The 15828-nt window shown below is 33.5% G+C and overlaps 1 protein-coding gene across 1 annotated transcript in view; it reads left to right on the plus strand.

Annotated features, from left to right (window-relative positions):
- Window positions 1–15828, plus strand: part of UNC79 (unc-79 homolog, NALCN channel complex subunit) — a 325074-nt gene that overhangs the window by 175987 nt on the left and 133259 nt on the right. The window contains exons 21-24 of the mRNA XM_051977373.1: window positions 1549–1628; window positions 1720–1868; window positions 10461–10618; window positions 13677–13858. Of these exons, the coding sequence (XP_051833333.1) occupies window positions 1549–1628; window positions 1720–1868; window positions 10461–10618; window positions 13677–13858 (569 nt within the window). The remainder of the gene's footprint in view (window positions 1–1548; window positions 1629–1719; window positions 1869–10460; window positions 10619–13676; window positions 13859–15828) is intronic.

Consider the following 15828-nt stretch of genomic DNA (forward strand, 5'->3'; position numbering starts at 1 on the left):
GCAGTAGATGGTGAAGTGGATAAAGCACTAGCCCTGGAGTCAGGAGGAACCTGAGTTCAAATCAAGCTCATGGGCCTACAGTTTGTAGACATTTATCTTCCTTATTTTGAAAATCATGACAAAATTTACCTTTTTATCATCTTGTGGAACCTTTTTCATTTTATATCATTTATTAAAGATCTCCAACAATGACTTAATGATTTGTTTATTCAAAATGCATTTACTAAATAAAAACTAAAATAGATGACAAAAAAGCAGGCAGGAAACAACATAGCCTAATAGGTATATCTGAAACGAGTATGATACTGAACTAAAAGGCATCAATTAAATGCTCACTTTAAAAAAAGGAAAAAAATGCCTTATTTAGCATCCACTATGTGCCAGGCACTATTCTGAGCACTAGAGGTAGAAAATTCTCCCTTAGAAAACTTAGAAAAATTATAGAAAATGATTGGATAGAATAAAGAATAAAAGCAGAATGAATTTCTTAATACATGAAAAGTATTCTTATCCATACTTATTATTAATTCTATTCATCATAATATTTGCTTTTATGAGACAACCTAAGATTGTCTCACATTCCTGTTTACAAGCATGCACCAAATGGTTATTATTCATGGTACAGATGCTATCACTGCCTTCTTCGCTTTTCCTATTGGTCTTTGAACAAATCAATTCAACAAAAGCTTATGGAGTACTTACTGTGTTCAAGGCCATGGGATTAGTTCTAGGAATACAAGATAGATGTAATATAAATCTAGACCTGAAAGATCTTATAATCTAGTAGGGGCAAGGAGAGGGGAGAAAAATGAAGGAGAAACTAAGGAGAAATGTATATAATATATTCCAAAAACTTTATCTTCTCAGATACTGGAATCATTTTGGTATCAAATCTACTCCATCTGTTACATATATATATGTTTTGTATATACTTGTATCTAGTGAGTAGCAGACCTGGGGTTTGAACTAAATGTTCTGAATTCAGTACTCTTGTCACTAGAGCACCTTTTTGAAAAAAAAAAAAAAAGCCTGAAGAAATACTTCAAGAAGGTAGTACTTCAGGTATAAAGTGCTTCTGAGCATTTTACATTTATTTCTTCCCATTTTTATAAATTTATGTTAAGTAGATAGTATCTAATAAATTATGTTTATGTTTTAATAGCACTTCTCCTCTACTCTCCCTTAGAGATAGTAACTCTAATTCTGTATTTGATGTCCTCTTTTTCTACACTTACCCTGTTTTACTTTTATTGTATTTTTGTGTATGCATCCTTACAAGATAATAAGCTTTTTGAGGGTGGAAACACTGTCATATTAATTTTATATTTCAATTTTGTACACAGTAGTGTACAAATAAATTACTTACTCTATTTCTTCCTCATTAGAAAATGAAGACATTAGAGTAGATGATCTCCAGATTGAATTCTCATTTTAAATAATTTATAGTCTGTGGAATATCAGTTTACTGAATGTCATACTTACTGGATCATTTCCTTGTGAGTTCAAGGAGGAATTTCATTAATGCTTTGTGTAATTATTTCTTGACAGCAATAAAGAATGACACTGAAAGAAAATTTTGTTACCAGCAACTTCCAGTAACTCTAAGGCTAATATATACCATTTTCCAGGTATGCTTTTTATAATGTTGGATTATATGTATATGTTTATCATAAATTTCAGTATCTGAATAAAGCAATAAATATGTGGTTATTTGCACAGGAAATGGCAAAGTTTGAAGAGCCTGATATTCTTTTTAACATGCTTAATTGTCTGAAGATTCTCTGTCTTCATGGAGAGTGTTTGTACATTGCAAGGAAGGATTATCCACAGTTTTTAGCCTACATTCAGGATCATATGCTAATTGCAAGGTATGTCTTTCATCTGAAGATTATTTTACATCTTTTCATTTTAGATTTTGACCCCCAAATAAGTTATGAATATGATTTATTTGAATGTGATTTTTTTTGATCCTTATTTCTCAGTCAAGGAAGGATTAATGACAAGTGTATGCTTCCTTATTTTTCTTCTTGACATTAACTCTTAGTGTCATGGGAAGGAATGTTAATGCAAATTAATTAAATTCCATAGAAATACATAAATACAATTAAATGTTTTTTAAGCATATATGCACCAAATATATGCTGAATATACAAAGAGCAAAAAATCAAATAAACCCTGCTTTTAATGAATTTACATTCTACTTGAGGAAAATTATATGTATATAAAAAGTAAACAAAATATATATGGAGTAGAAGCAAATTACTTTCTGAAGGCAAAACATACAGTAAAAAGCATTATGGCTTGATGGAAAAAAGTATTAGATTTTGAGAAAAGACACTTGGGTTTGAATACTGACTATAATATTTTTTAGAGATCAGATCATGAGAAAGTCATGAAATCTGTATGAAACTTCATTTCTTCATATGAAATATGAGAATAGGAATACTTGCTCTAAGTTCTTATTAGAGTTGAAGAAAATACTTTATAAGTAGGAAGGAAATATAAATTGTTATGATTATGTGATTTTTTAGACAAGTCATTTGATCTTCTTAAATTGAATTTTCTTTACATAAAAAATAATAAACTGAATTATAGATAAGCTCTAAGATACCTTCTTGTTTTGTCAGTTTATTGTTTTATGAATGTGTCATCTTTCAGAGGTCATACATTTTGGGAATCTATTTAGTTTAGGCAAATTCCTAAATTCCTTCTTGCTATTTGCCATTGCACAAATATTTTGTTTAAGATTTCTGGAAAGTGATGCCAAATACAGAAATAATGGTTTCCTAGCCAGAGAGATTACATCAAAGAAGGCTATTAAAATGTATTTGTTTGAAATTTTGCAGATTAGACAAAAGGGCTTTTGACTGAAAAGGTAAGGAAGAAAATTACTTATGTAAGTAAAAATAGATACTATAGAGAGTAACTACATTATAGAAAAAAATAGAAATAGGAGAAAAACATCCAAGAAAGGTGCTAATAAGAAACCACTTAGGAGTACATACACACACACATACACATGTATATGTATAAGGTGTAAGTACTAAGCATGATGAACCAGAGAGGAGACAAATTTGACCTCGGAGGTAGGTATGAATTAGATTTACCGAGATAAAATACATGAATATAATATGACTTTGGAAGGATATATTTTATTCAAAATGAATAGGATTGATAAAAGGGCATAGGCAACAGAGTAGTACTTTGTAAGACTATAAGAAGATAAATTTATGTGAAGAATTCTAAGCATAAGAGGGGTGTAGGTATGGTTGGACATCCGAATTTAGAATGATATTGAAATGATCTGTACTACAACTACCTGAACAGAAAAAAAGGAAATAAATGATGAGTTTGGGAAAGATCATAAATTTGGTAATAGAGGCATAACGTAATAGTGATAAGAGAATTAAATTATCCAAACATTTGCTTGGATTCTGTCTCTTACCCAAAAGTAGAGCAGCTAATAAATTTTTGGTTTCCTCTGATGATAATTTTATCCTATAAAAATAGAGTAATCAACTTGGGCTTGATTCTGATCAATAAGCAGAAATCCGAAATGGAAATTAGGGGACCTTGGGCAGCAAGTTTAGAATTTATGAAAAAGGAGAGAAAGACTAGCTTAGTCTATCATGTACCCTACATTCTACGAGTGAAGATTTAAACATGTTCAAAGAAAAGATTGATGGGATATAATAGATTCTACATTTCTACAGCAGATTTGGAAAAAAATACCAAGAATGTTATTCTGAAGATATGAAAAGAAATAATTCCATTGAGAATGCAAAATGGAGATTTTCTAAAGAGTCCAACATTAATGTGTATGGAATTAATTGAACAACTTGTTTTTTAAAATTACATACAAAAGATGGAAGTAAGAGTGGATAACTAAAAATTGAACAGAACAAGCATGCTATATGTCTAGGCATAATAAAGTCCTGAATTGGTCAAGGAATGCTGAGGATAACAAAAATAATTTTTTGGTTGGTTTTAGCTGTGTTGCACCTGTAGGCTTTCCGTCACCACTCAGGATCTCTTGAAAAACCATGTTAGCTTCAAGATATGGGTCTGCATCTACTAAAAAAACACTGTAGAATCTCACTGATGTATTTATTTTTACTAATTTACCAGAGGGTCCAATTATTTTTAAAAAAGGCATTAAATGAAATTGCACAGAAAGGAGTGTAGGATGGCAAATACTGTACCATTTTTCAAAAATGAAAGGGAATAGAATTTGAAAACTATTTATTATACAGTGAGTGCCATTCTTGTGGATAAGATGAAAAAATGTGGAATAGATGATTTGTAAGAAACCAATTGACTGTCTAAAGAATAATTAAAGGAGATCTCTAGTGGACTGCCCTTGGACATTTAATATTTTTATTTATGACTTGGATAAAGACAAATATGGCAGACTTATAAATTTAAAGTTGACACAAAAGCTAGGAGGAAAGCTTAACATTGGATGACAGATTCCAGCTAGAAAATTGTCTCAGCAGGCTAGAATGTTGGCCTAATTTAATTCAAATTTGAATTAATTTGAAATTTAACATGAATAAATATAAAATCTTAAACATGAGATCAAAGAGCAATTTCACAAAAATAAAATAGGGGAGAGATATCTAGTAATTCATCTGAAACAATTTTTTTTTGGTTTGAGTAGACTGTAAGCTTGATATAAATATACATTGTGATAGAATAACCAAAAGAAATTAATACAAACCTGTATAACATTAAGAGAGGCACTATAATAAGGCCAAAAAAGGTTATATCTTTTGCTGTATTTTACCTTAGTTAGACAACTCTTAGGGAATTATGTACTTCATTGAACAGAGTGTTGAAGTTGGGGTTAGAAAACTGTCTTCAAATCCTGTCTCAGATATGTGCTAGCTGTGCAATTATAGGCTAGTCACTTAATCGTTCTGAGCCTCAGTTTCCTCATTTGTAAAATGAAGAGATTGAACTCATTGGCTTCTGGGGTCCCTTTCAGCTCAACTCAAGGGTCTGATGAATTTTGCACACCTATTTTTTTTATAAACTGGAAAGTGCCCAGAAGAGGGTAATGAAAGGTCTACTTTAACTATTAATTGGATGAACTAGGAATATGTAACCTAGCGAGGAGAAAACTTTTTGCTTTTGTGATACCTGACTTCAAAAAGACTGTCGTATTCCACTTATCCTTTTTGGCCTTTAAAAAATTAGAAGCAATATGTGGAAGTTGTGGAAAAGTAGAATTTGTTTTGAAGTAAAGAAAAACTTGCCAAAAGGGGAATGAACTGCTTCAAGAGGAAGCAGACATTCTTCATTGGATGGTCTTTAAAGCAGTTTCAGGTGATCACTTATTGGTTGTAGAAGGCACTGATTGAATTAGATGGCGCTCTGAGCTTCTTTTCAATTATTAGATTATGTGTTTCTATGATAGTATATCATAGTACCTTGGAATGTATAAAAAAGCTATGCCTTCTTGGACCATTTTAAATTATGTGTATGTATAAAGAAGCCTATGAATTTATTGATGAGGATAAATGGACAAGATTTTTATTCATTGAAGAGTGAATTCTCAAGGCCATATCTTCCTTCAGTTTTCCATTTGTATACTCACGAAGTATCTTATTTGTATGATAGCTCAGTCAGGGTGAGACAAGCAACTAACAATCAGATTACAAGTGTCAGAGACATCTTTGATGTGGACTTTAACAGCTAATTGTTAATGACTCCCAGCTGGGATAGCAGCTGGTGAGACGGCACCTCAGCTGTGTGGCCTACGTGATTATTGCCTGTATGCTGGTGCCCTGTCTGTCTCTCTGCCTTTGACAGCTACCTTCTGCTGCTTGAGACTCCATGGTGGACATGGCTTAGAGGTGGTGTGGTGCAGTGGGAAGAACATTGGAGTTGGAGGCAGAGGACCTGGGTTTGAAGCTTCACTCTACTACTTACTCCCTATGATGTGGGCCTCAGTTTCCTCATCTATAAAATGAGAGGGCTGAACTAAAAGATCCCTAAGGTCTGTTCCAGCTCTAAAAATCTTATGAGTACATGTGAATTTTGTCATATTCCTTTTTTTTGTAAACTTAAACCATTAACAATAAGTATTATTTGCTGATGGACACAAAGCACTTGCCCTTTCTCTTGTATAAAATGAAAGCCTATTTTAGGGATCAAAATTCATCAGGGTGTAGGAAAGCCTTCTCATAAGAGGGAAAATTTGAGCTAGACCATGAAGGTCTGTGTATGGTATTTCAGCAGATGAAGAGGAAAGGGAGGGCATTGTATAAAAGGGAAAAAGCATAAAAAGGCAGGGAGATTGGAAAGTAATTTATCTATTAGGTTTTGTTTTTGTTTTTATTTTGGGGGACAGCTAGGTGGTACGGTAGAGTGCTAGGCCTGGAGTCAGGAAAACCCAAGTTTCAATCTAGCCTCAGACATCTCCTAACTATGTGGTGTTGGGCAATTCATTTAACCCTGTTTGCCTCAGTTTCCTCATCTGTAAAATAAGCTAGAGAAGGAAATGGAAAACCACTACAGTATCTTTGCCAAGAAAACTCCAGATGGGGACATAAAGAGTCATACATGACTGAACAACAACAATTTTTTCATTGTCAAGGCTTTTTGATGATGTTAAAAACAATACTCTCAGTATACAAACACTTCTTTCTAAGGAACTTTGAAACAATCTTCACCATCTCCCTGCAATATAAAGCAGAGAAAGTATCATCTTTAATGAACCAATAAAAATGAGGTTAGGAAAAAAGAATCATATGTATTATGAAAAATATTGGTAGGTATCAATATACTTTTTTTTTCAACAGAGAATGGAGCCAGAGAATTCTTTGAGAGTAAAGAAAGACGTGTTACTCATTCATTTTGTTCTGAAGTACTGCTGAGCACTTTTCTTGGCTGAAAAAAGTCACTGAGAAAGTGTGTTTATAAAAACCTCACAATAACAATAATAACTAGCATTTATATAATACATTAAGGCTTGCAAAGCACTTCCCATTTGTTATCTAATTTAATCCTTACAGCAACCATTTAAGATAGTTGCTGTTATTATTCCTATTTTACAGATGAGGAAACTGAATCTGAGAGAGATTGAGTGACTTGCCCAGTCATACACCTAGTAAGAGTCTGAGATAGGATTTTAATTAATTTTTTTTACTAAGTCCCAGTCTAGCATTCCATTCACTGTGCCATCTTGTTGCTTTATGTATAGTACTTTGATTTAGGTGCTCTAGAAGATAGATATAAAGATGAGATGAAAATAATGGCTCATATTATTAAAAACTGAAAAAGCCCTGTGAAGTATTACAAGTATTATTCTCCTAATTTCAAAGATGAAAAAGCTGTCAGAGCTCTGGTTAGAATTACATACTTAGTAAGCATATCAGCCAGGAGACTGGAATCTAGGTCTTCTGACCTGAAATCTATTGTTCTTTCCACTAAATCCCTGTTAGAAAAGATAATTTCACAAATAATTACAATAGATTGTAGTATAAGTAGCATAAAAGATCAATTAAATGACAAGAACTTAATCAACTCTTACTAAATGCCAGTTGTGTTGAGTATTCTGTTGTTGTGCTCTGAGTATTCAAAGTAGTTCAAAACCACAAAAACAATTTTTGACCTGAAGGATCTTATACACTAATGGAGGAGATAGCATGCAAATAAATAGGTACCTATTATAAAGAGCTTTACTAAAATTACAACTTCTAACTTCCCAATATAATTCCCCTTCAAGTTTTGGATAAGTTTTATTGTGATGTGAATAGGGAAGAGGTAATATATCAAGATAGTGTGGATCTCAGAAAAGAGAAGTTTTTTTTAAAGTTATTATGGCTTAACAGTAGCTTGGAGGTGGCACTGGGGAATAAGGAATATGCCTTCTGGCTCAATGGATTGGGTCAGTGGGAGTACTAGTCTCTGGAGGTATAAAGTTTCAGTCAAGGTGGGTCAGTAGAAGTACTGGTGTAAAGAGTGCATGTAGGAATGATGCAGGGAAGTTTATTCACAAAAGAATAGAAGTTCCATATTACTCACAGGAGAAAAGAAAACTAAGGAGTAGCAGAAAAGCTAGTCTGAATAGAAGTAAGAAGTGCTGAGTAGCAGAATTTGGTAATCAGACAAGCAATGTGGACTAATGGCCCAGCATTCCAACTACAACATTAAAGTGGAGAAGTCAAATATGAGCACTGTCTTGGGGCTGGAAAGCTTTGAGTTCAAGTTCCAACTCAGACACATAATAGAAATGGCATCTTGGGCAAGTCATTTAACCTTTTGAGTTGGTTTCCTCTTTTGTAAAATGGGGATAATGTACATGCACTGCTAACTTTATGGATGTTTGTGTCAACTTTTATAGCATGATGTAATCATTATTATTAGACTGTTGGAATTGTCCTCCATAAATTATTAATCTAGTTTTCTATTTTAAAATTTTGTCTTTTAAAATTAATTCAGAAAACATTTATTAAATGTCTCTAGTGAGTGGTGGGTTTGAGGTCAGAGGAACTAGAACTGAATTTCAATTATGTCACTCATTGTCTGGGGAGAATGATATCAATTCTCTGGACTTTGACTTTTTTTGCTGTAAATTCAGAAATTGGACTTAGTAACTTCCAACTCTTAATCTGTGATCTTCTATGTAATACATTTTGCTTTGTGTTGTAATAGAGAAATAAATTAAACACAAACCTTCTCAAAGAGTTTACAGTTTAATAGGAGTTGTAAGACATGCATACACAAACATATTACAGATTAGAATGTTCTAACTACATAAGAAAAGTATAGAGTACTATGTGTTTAAGTGAAGGATTCTTTTCATGTAAGGATTGTGGACCAGTTAGTTGTCTGGTTATTTCCAAAGTTGCTTCCAAACTTCAAATCCTGTGATTCTATTAAGAGAATAATAAGATCTGGTGGTTGGAGGGAATCAGGGAAGACTTCATGGAGCAGATAACATTTGAATCACATAATCTAGGAGCTGGAAAGAGCCTTTGAAACTTTATGGTTCATAAGATCACAGAATCCAAATCCAACCAAAACCAGCACTCTGAACTGAACTAATTCTGAACCAGCTAATAAGTTTATTGTATATTCTTTTCAGCTAACTAAAGAGTTATGACATGAAGTTAATCTGAGCATAAAACAGTCTATAGTCATTATTGTATATAGAGAATTCAAAGCTATGGATCACTTTATTTCCATAGGGATAAAGACTCAAGATTGTGTTTCTTAGTGAAAAATGTCTTAAGGGGAATTTTCTTTACAGATAAAAATACATCTTGAGTCTAATAAGATTGTACCAATTTTTACACCAGATTGACATTAATCTCATTAGTCTAATCAAGAATGATTCTACAACATTTTCAACAAATGGTCATTCACTTTTCATCTACTGGAACTGGACTTTAAAAGATGGGCTGAATGTCAGCAGATAGAGACCAAGGGAAAACATTCCAGTTTTAAAGAATACTGTGCACAAACATATAGAAGTCAAAAAACTTGAGATTCTTTACAGGATACATATGACTTAGAACTAGATGGAACCTTTAAACCAATTCTCTCACTTCAGAGATGAGGAATTTAAGACTCGGAGGGATTACATGATTTTCACATGGTCATATAGGTAGAACTAGAATTTGATCCTACCTCTTCTGACTCTAAATATAGCGTTCATTATTGTTGTAAATGGGGGTAGTAATCAAATGTTAGTGGAGTACAAAATATGAAATGGAACTGTGAAATTTGACTAGAATGAAGATTAATCTAGAGAGGGGAAATAATGAAGATTATTATCACCATTGCTACATATGCTATAATGTGTTTTTTTTCCTTATTTAAAACAAGAGGTTACAAGGAATAACAGGAAGGACCTGCAGATATGAGAAGGTTTCATGGGGGAAGTGGAATTTTAGGTAGGCTTTGAGGGATGGGTAGGAAGTTAACAAGTTAGGGCAGAACATTCTGGATAGCAGGAGAAAACATGAGCAAAGTTAGGGAAATAAGAAGACCAGGAATGTATTTGGTTGACTAGAACATGGTAGTCATAAAAGGAGAAGTAAAAGAGCAGGCTGAACATATAAGTGTAACTTTAACAATTCCATACTAAGTATAAATCACTATTATTATAAATAATGGCAGTTTTTTGAAGTTCAGTCTTCACTTAACAAACATTTTCTAAATACCTACTATGTTCAAAGTCCTTTGCTCATCAGAGGGAAGAGATTAAAAAGAACCTCTTCTCAAGAAGCTTACAATCTAATTGTGGATTTGGGAAGAAAATATTAATGATGATTATACAAGAAAGAGAAGTATAAAGAGGAATTACATACAAACTGTTATTTCACAAGGTTATTCTAAAGATCAAATGAAATCATACATGGAATGCATTGCAAACTTTAAAATACTATATACATGTTAATTATGAGAAATTTTTGGTAACCAGAGTATGTTTTCCTTTGGTCTTCTAGCTTATGGAGAGTCATCAAGTCAGAATTCTCCCAGCTGTCTTCACTAGCAGTTCCTCTCCTTCTTCATGCTTTGTCACTTCCTCATGGTGCTGATATCTTCTGGACAATCATAAATGGCAACTTCAATAGTAAAGACTGGAAAATGAGGTTTGAAGCAGGTACTTTTCTACTAACTTGAGGTTTATCCTGGGGGCAGAGGACATCAAAAAGAACAAGTGAGTTAGCTGCTGCCATCTACTTCAAGCAGTGAGATAGTTTATTAGAATCTAATTATTATATGTATTATTGGTACTCTTTTTTCTTCATTTTCAAAGAACCTTCATTTTTTTTTCACTGATTTATCTGGTTGCTCCACTGACTTGAAAGCAGGTAGAACTCCTATGTTCTATTTTTATTATTTCGTTGTAAGGCACCTAATGCCAGGTTTTCTGACATTGATTTAGTTTGATTCTGTTCAATTCATTGTACTTCAATAAATAGTTGTCAAACCTCTTTTTAGATACAAAGATGAAATACAAAGATGAAAGATGAAAGTCTCTGCCCTCAAGGAACTTATTATAGGGTATATAGACAATAAATAGCCTTAGAGGGAAAGGTAAGGTTGCGATTAGACCTAGGGCCTAAACAATTAATTATGATACAAGCTAGAATGTGATAATGGCAAAAAGAAAAGTAAAGATAAATGAACATTACATACGTTTTCCTGTTTTATCTTTACAACTCACACTTTTAAGGTATCCCTGTTTTCTAAAAACGGAAACTGAGAATGATAGAAATTGAGTAGGCCAAAGTACACAAAAAGTAAATAACAGGATCAAGTAATCAACCTATGTTTTCTGCCTTAGGTTTAGTGAGTTCTTCACAATATTTTATGTAATGATCAAAATCATGGTAACAATTTTTTAAAGAACTGTTCAAAGCATTGTGGTTATATAGATAAATGAGGTAAATCCATTATCTGAAGGAACTTTTTGTCAATATTGCTCGAGAAGGTTACAAAACACTTTTGTCTTACTAAATCATTTGATTTTTACTTTCAGTCTACTGAGCAAATCTTAAGTGTGAGAAATATAAATAAGAATAAAATAATTATATAATGATAAACTAAAATACTAGAGAAATTGTACAGACAGGAATTGCTATGGGAGTTCAGAAGGAGAGAGAATTGGAGCTGGTGTAATAAGGAAAGGTTTCTTAGTGGAAGTATGATCTCAACTGATTTTTGAAAGATAGATTGCATTTATGCAGGCTAGTAGGAAGGAGGGAGTGTATTCCAGTAAGGGAGATGAATTTGAGAAGAATCACATTATTTAAATGTTATAAGGGATCAAATGAGATATATATGAAAAAGTGTCTTGTAGCCATAAAGTAGCATAGAAATGTGGGCTGGTTGGAACCATGTAATAGCTCACATTTCTGTAGTTCTTTAAGGTATACAAAGAACTATCTTCACTGCTTCCTTGAAATATCAGGAGTATTATTAACTCCATTCTGCATTGAGAAACAGAATCTCATACATCTAGATAATTCCCATAATTAGCCAATCAACAAACATTTATTATTGTTTACTATCTGCCAAGTCCTAGGACTACAATGGCAAAGACAATAGTTTCAATATCCATTGAGTTTATATTCTGGTGGGTGGGGAACAACATTCATACATACATATAATACAGAATGTGTACAAAGTAAACACAGTATAATTTTGGTAGGAAGAGATGAACCATTGAAGAGATCAGGAAAGCTCTTCCTCTAGTTGGTGGCTCTTGAGCTGAGACTTAAAGGAAGCTGGAGTTTCCAAGGGCAGAGGAGAGGAGGGATGCATTCTGGGAAGGGGATAGGTCGAAAAAGGCATGAAAATGGACTTCAAAAAGGACTACTGTATTTGAGGGATATTGTATTTGAGGGCAGTCTGGCTGGAATGTAGAGTGCAGGAAGAAAAACAACATGCAGTAAGGCTGGAAAGGTATGCCGACCTGTCAACTATGCCATATTAAATTTTGTTGTTCAGTGTAAACATAGATTCAGAGTTTGCTCTGAGCAAAATTTACTCATATATTTTCATCTATATTTTGGGTAGATCCCAATGTTCCTCTCCTTGTCCCATTTCATGATGTTCCAGCTTCTTGCTCCCTTCAAAGCCCAAATCAAGTGCCATTTCCTCCATCAAACATCCTGGACCTTTCCCCCTTCATCTGACCTTTGTCTTTGCAGACACCATAAGGGAAGGATAATTTCCTCCTCAAACTTCCTGAGACTCTTGCTCTTATTTTATTACCCTTTGTGTTCTACTTATTTTGAATTGGTCTTCCCCCAACCTCTGACCTTGTGAGATTGGGAGTGCATTGTACATATGCCTTTTACATAATAAACAACTTAAATTAGAGTGAAATAGTAAATAAATTACTATATACTAAATAAATTAGTATATGATTCTAGGAAAATATTTTGAATATCCAGAAGCCAAGAAAACAACAACAACAATAAAAAGGCAGGAGCGATTGCTTTTAAACACATCTCAATTAATTCAATTCAATTAGGCAAATATTTAGGACATACTGCTCAGCACTGTGATTGATGCTTAAGGAGAACATTTTGTTAAGGCCTGTCTTCTACTTTCACGAAGTGTATAATTTAGTAGGGAAACTTGATACATATACAAGGTAACTATAAAACAATTATGAAGCTAACTATAATTCACATTTATATATTGCTTAAAGGTTTCCAAAGTTCTTTCCTCTTATCTACCCTGTGAGGTAGCTAGAAATGTATATATAATACCCATTTTACAGCTAGTAAGTAAGGCAGAACTCAAATCCAGTTCCTTTAACTTTCAGGTAAGGGCTCTTTCCATTATACCACACTTATCAGAAGAGTGTTATGTGAGGCTTGAGAGAGGCTAATTATTGAAAATTATTGAGAGGAAGGATATTGAAAAAAAAGTTTAATATTTCCTGAATCTGGGTTACATGAGTTAAACTGAAGGCCAAAAATGCAATAAAAAAATCATAAATCCTTTGGAATAAAGAGATTGCTCTGTAATCTCTTATTCCACAGCTGAATTAGAGAAGTAGAGAAAAGCAGACACAATTTCTTTTGATGTTTAAAGCCAGTATTTGGGGGTTGCTTTGGGTAATATCTGGTCTCTGTGGGCAGTTCTCATCCTATGTGAATCAATGCCAACATTCTCTTTGTCCTGTTCCCCTTACATTGCAGTGGAGAAAGTGGCAGTCCTGTGCCGGTTTCTGGACATTCATTCAGTGACTAAAAACCATCTGCTGAAGTACTCTTTGGCGCATGCCTTCTGCTGCTTTCTGACAGCTGTAGAGGATGTCAACCCTGCGGTGGCTACAAGAGCAGGGCTCTTGCTTGATACCATAAAGAGGCCAGCTTTACAGGTACCTTAAACGGCACACGGATTCTCCACTCTTGATCATGTGGGACAGATTTTGACAGAATCAGAGAATTTCAGAGTTGGACAAGACCTCAGAGGCCTTCAAAAACAACCTATACTGAACAGTAATGTCTTCTCCAGCATTGCTGATGAATGGTCTTCCAGGCTTTGCTTCATTACCTTTTGTAGGATAACATTGACTAACAAGATTGTTCATTCCATTTTCAGATAGCTTTATTTAATTGTTTGGAATTTCTCTTTCCTTCCATGGAATTTATATTTGCCTCTCTTCAACTACCACCAGTTTCCTTGAGTTCTGTGTTCTGAAGCCAAATAGTAAAAGTTTAATCCCTTTCCCACATGACAGCCTTTGAAATACTTGAAGACTGATATCATGTGCTCCCTAGGTCTTCTCTTCTCTAAGCTTAACATCCTCAGCTACTTCAGCCTGTACTTGTCTATCATATTCTTCAGGCCCTTCCTCATCCTAGGTACCCATCTCTGGATGTTTTCTAGCTTATCAGTTTTCCTTTTATAATTAAACACACAGAACTGAACATCATATTCCAGATCTATCTGATCAGGTTAGAATTTTGGAAACTGTACCTTTCTTCATGTAGCCCAAGATCACATTAACTTTCTTAGCAGACATCATACTGTTCACTCATATTGAGCTTGTAGTCCATAAAAAAGCTCAGATCTTTTTCAGATAAATTGAAATGTAGTCATGTCTCCTCTGCTTTATAATTTATAGCTTATTTTTTGATTTTAAGTAAAGAATTCACATTTATCTATCATTAAATTTATTATCTATCCTTTCATCCTAGGCATGTTTCCCTGAGTCTACTCAATATGTTTCTGTTGATTACTCCTGTTTTTAGATAGTAAATGCTAAGGAAATGCTTGCTAATTGTATTTAGCAAAATGACTTATATTCACAGTTCACAGTTAAATAGTGCTTGAAGGTTTATAAAACTTTTTCCTCAAATGAGAGAAGTAAAAATTTTTTTTGAAGAATAATAACTTATTTCATAATTAAAAAGGTATAATGTTAGAGTTCCAAGTGATCTTGAAGATTATCTAGTCTGATCCCTTCATTCTAGAAAAAGAAGCCAAGGCTTGAAGGGACAATGACTTGCCTAAAGACATATACCGCTAGCAGATTCAGAAGTAGGACTCTGGTTGCTAGACTCCACTCATCCAGTGTTTTTCTACTCTACCTACCACAAGATGATTTTCAAAGGAAGGAAAAGATTGGAATCTACAAATCATAGGGTAGAAGTTCTAGAAAATTCACCAGAATAGTTTGTGGACCTTTAAAAAGTAGTGATTACTAAGGTGGCTGTTTTAAAAACCAGTTAATATCCTGATATAAATAACTAAGGATTTTTGATAACATTACAATACTGATTATTCAGGGGAGATCTATAGATATTATTTACCTATGTTTTGAAGAAGCATTTGATAGTTTTTGAGGCAATTTGGGGGGACAAAATGGAGAAATATAGACTAGTTGGTAGAATGGTTGAATGATCAATGAAACTGGTTGAATGACTGGAGGCCCAAAGTAAACAGTGACAGTTATCTATCAGTTTGAGAAGGATTCTCAAACATAGTTTTCCAAGGATTTGTTCTTGGCACTGTGACATTCAACTTTAAAAAAAAGTTAGTGATTTTAGTGAAACATAGATGTTATTATTATGCTTATCAATATATCCAACAAGACGAAACTAAGAAGAACAGGCAACATGGTAAATGAAAGTGCCAGGATATGTGAAGATTTAGAGAAGCTAGAATGATGATTCAAAGAAAACAAGATGATATTTAATAGGAGTAAGTATAAAATTTTATTCTTGGGCTAAAAAAATCACTCTCGTAATTATAAAAATCAAGAGGATTGATAGATCTGAAATTCACATGAAAAAAAGTGAGGTTTTTCTCATTGTGTACAAGCTCAATATATCAGTAGTGCTA

Source organism: Antechinus flavipes, chromosome 2, assembly GCF_016432865.1.
Source record: "Antechinus flavipes isolate AdamAnt ecotype Samford, QLD, Australia chromosome 2, AdamAnt_v2, whole genome shotgun sequence".
Lineage (NCBI taxonomy): Eukaryota > Metazoa > Chordata > Mammalia > Dasyuromorphia > Dasyuridae > Antechinus > Antechinus flavipes.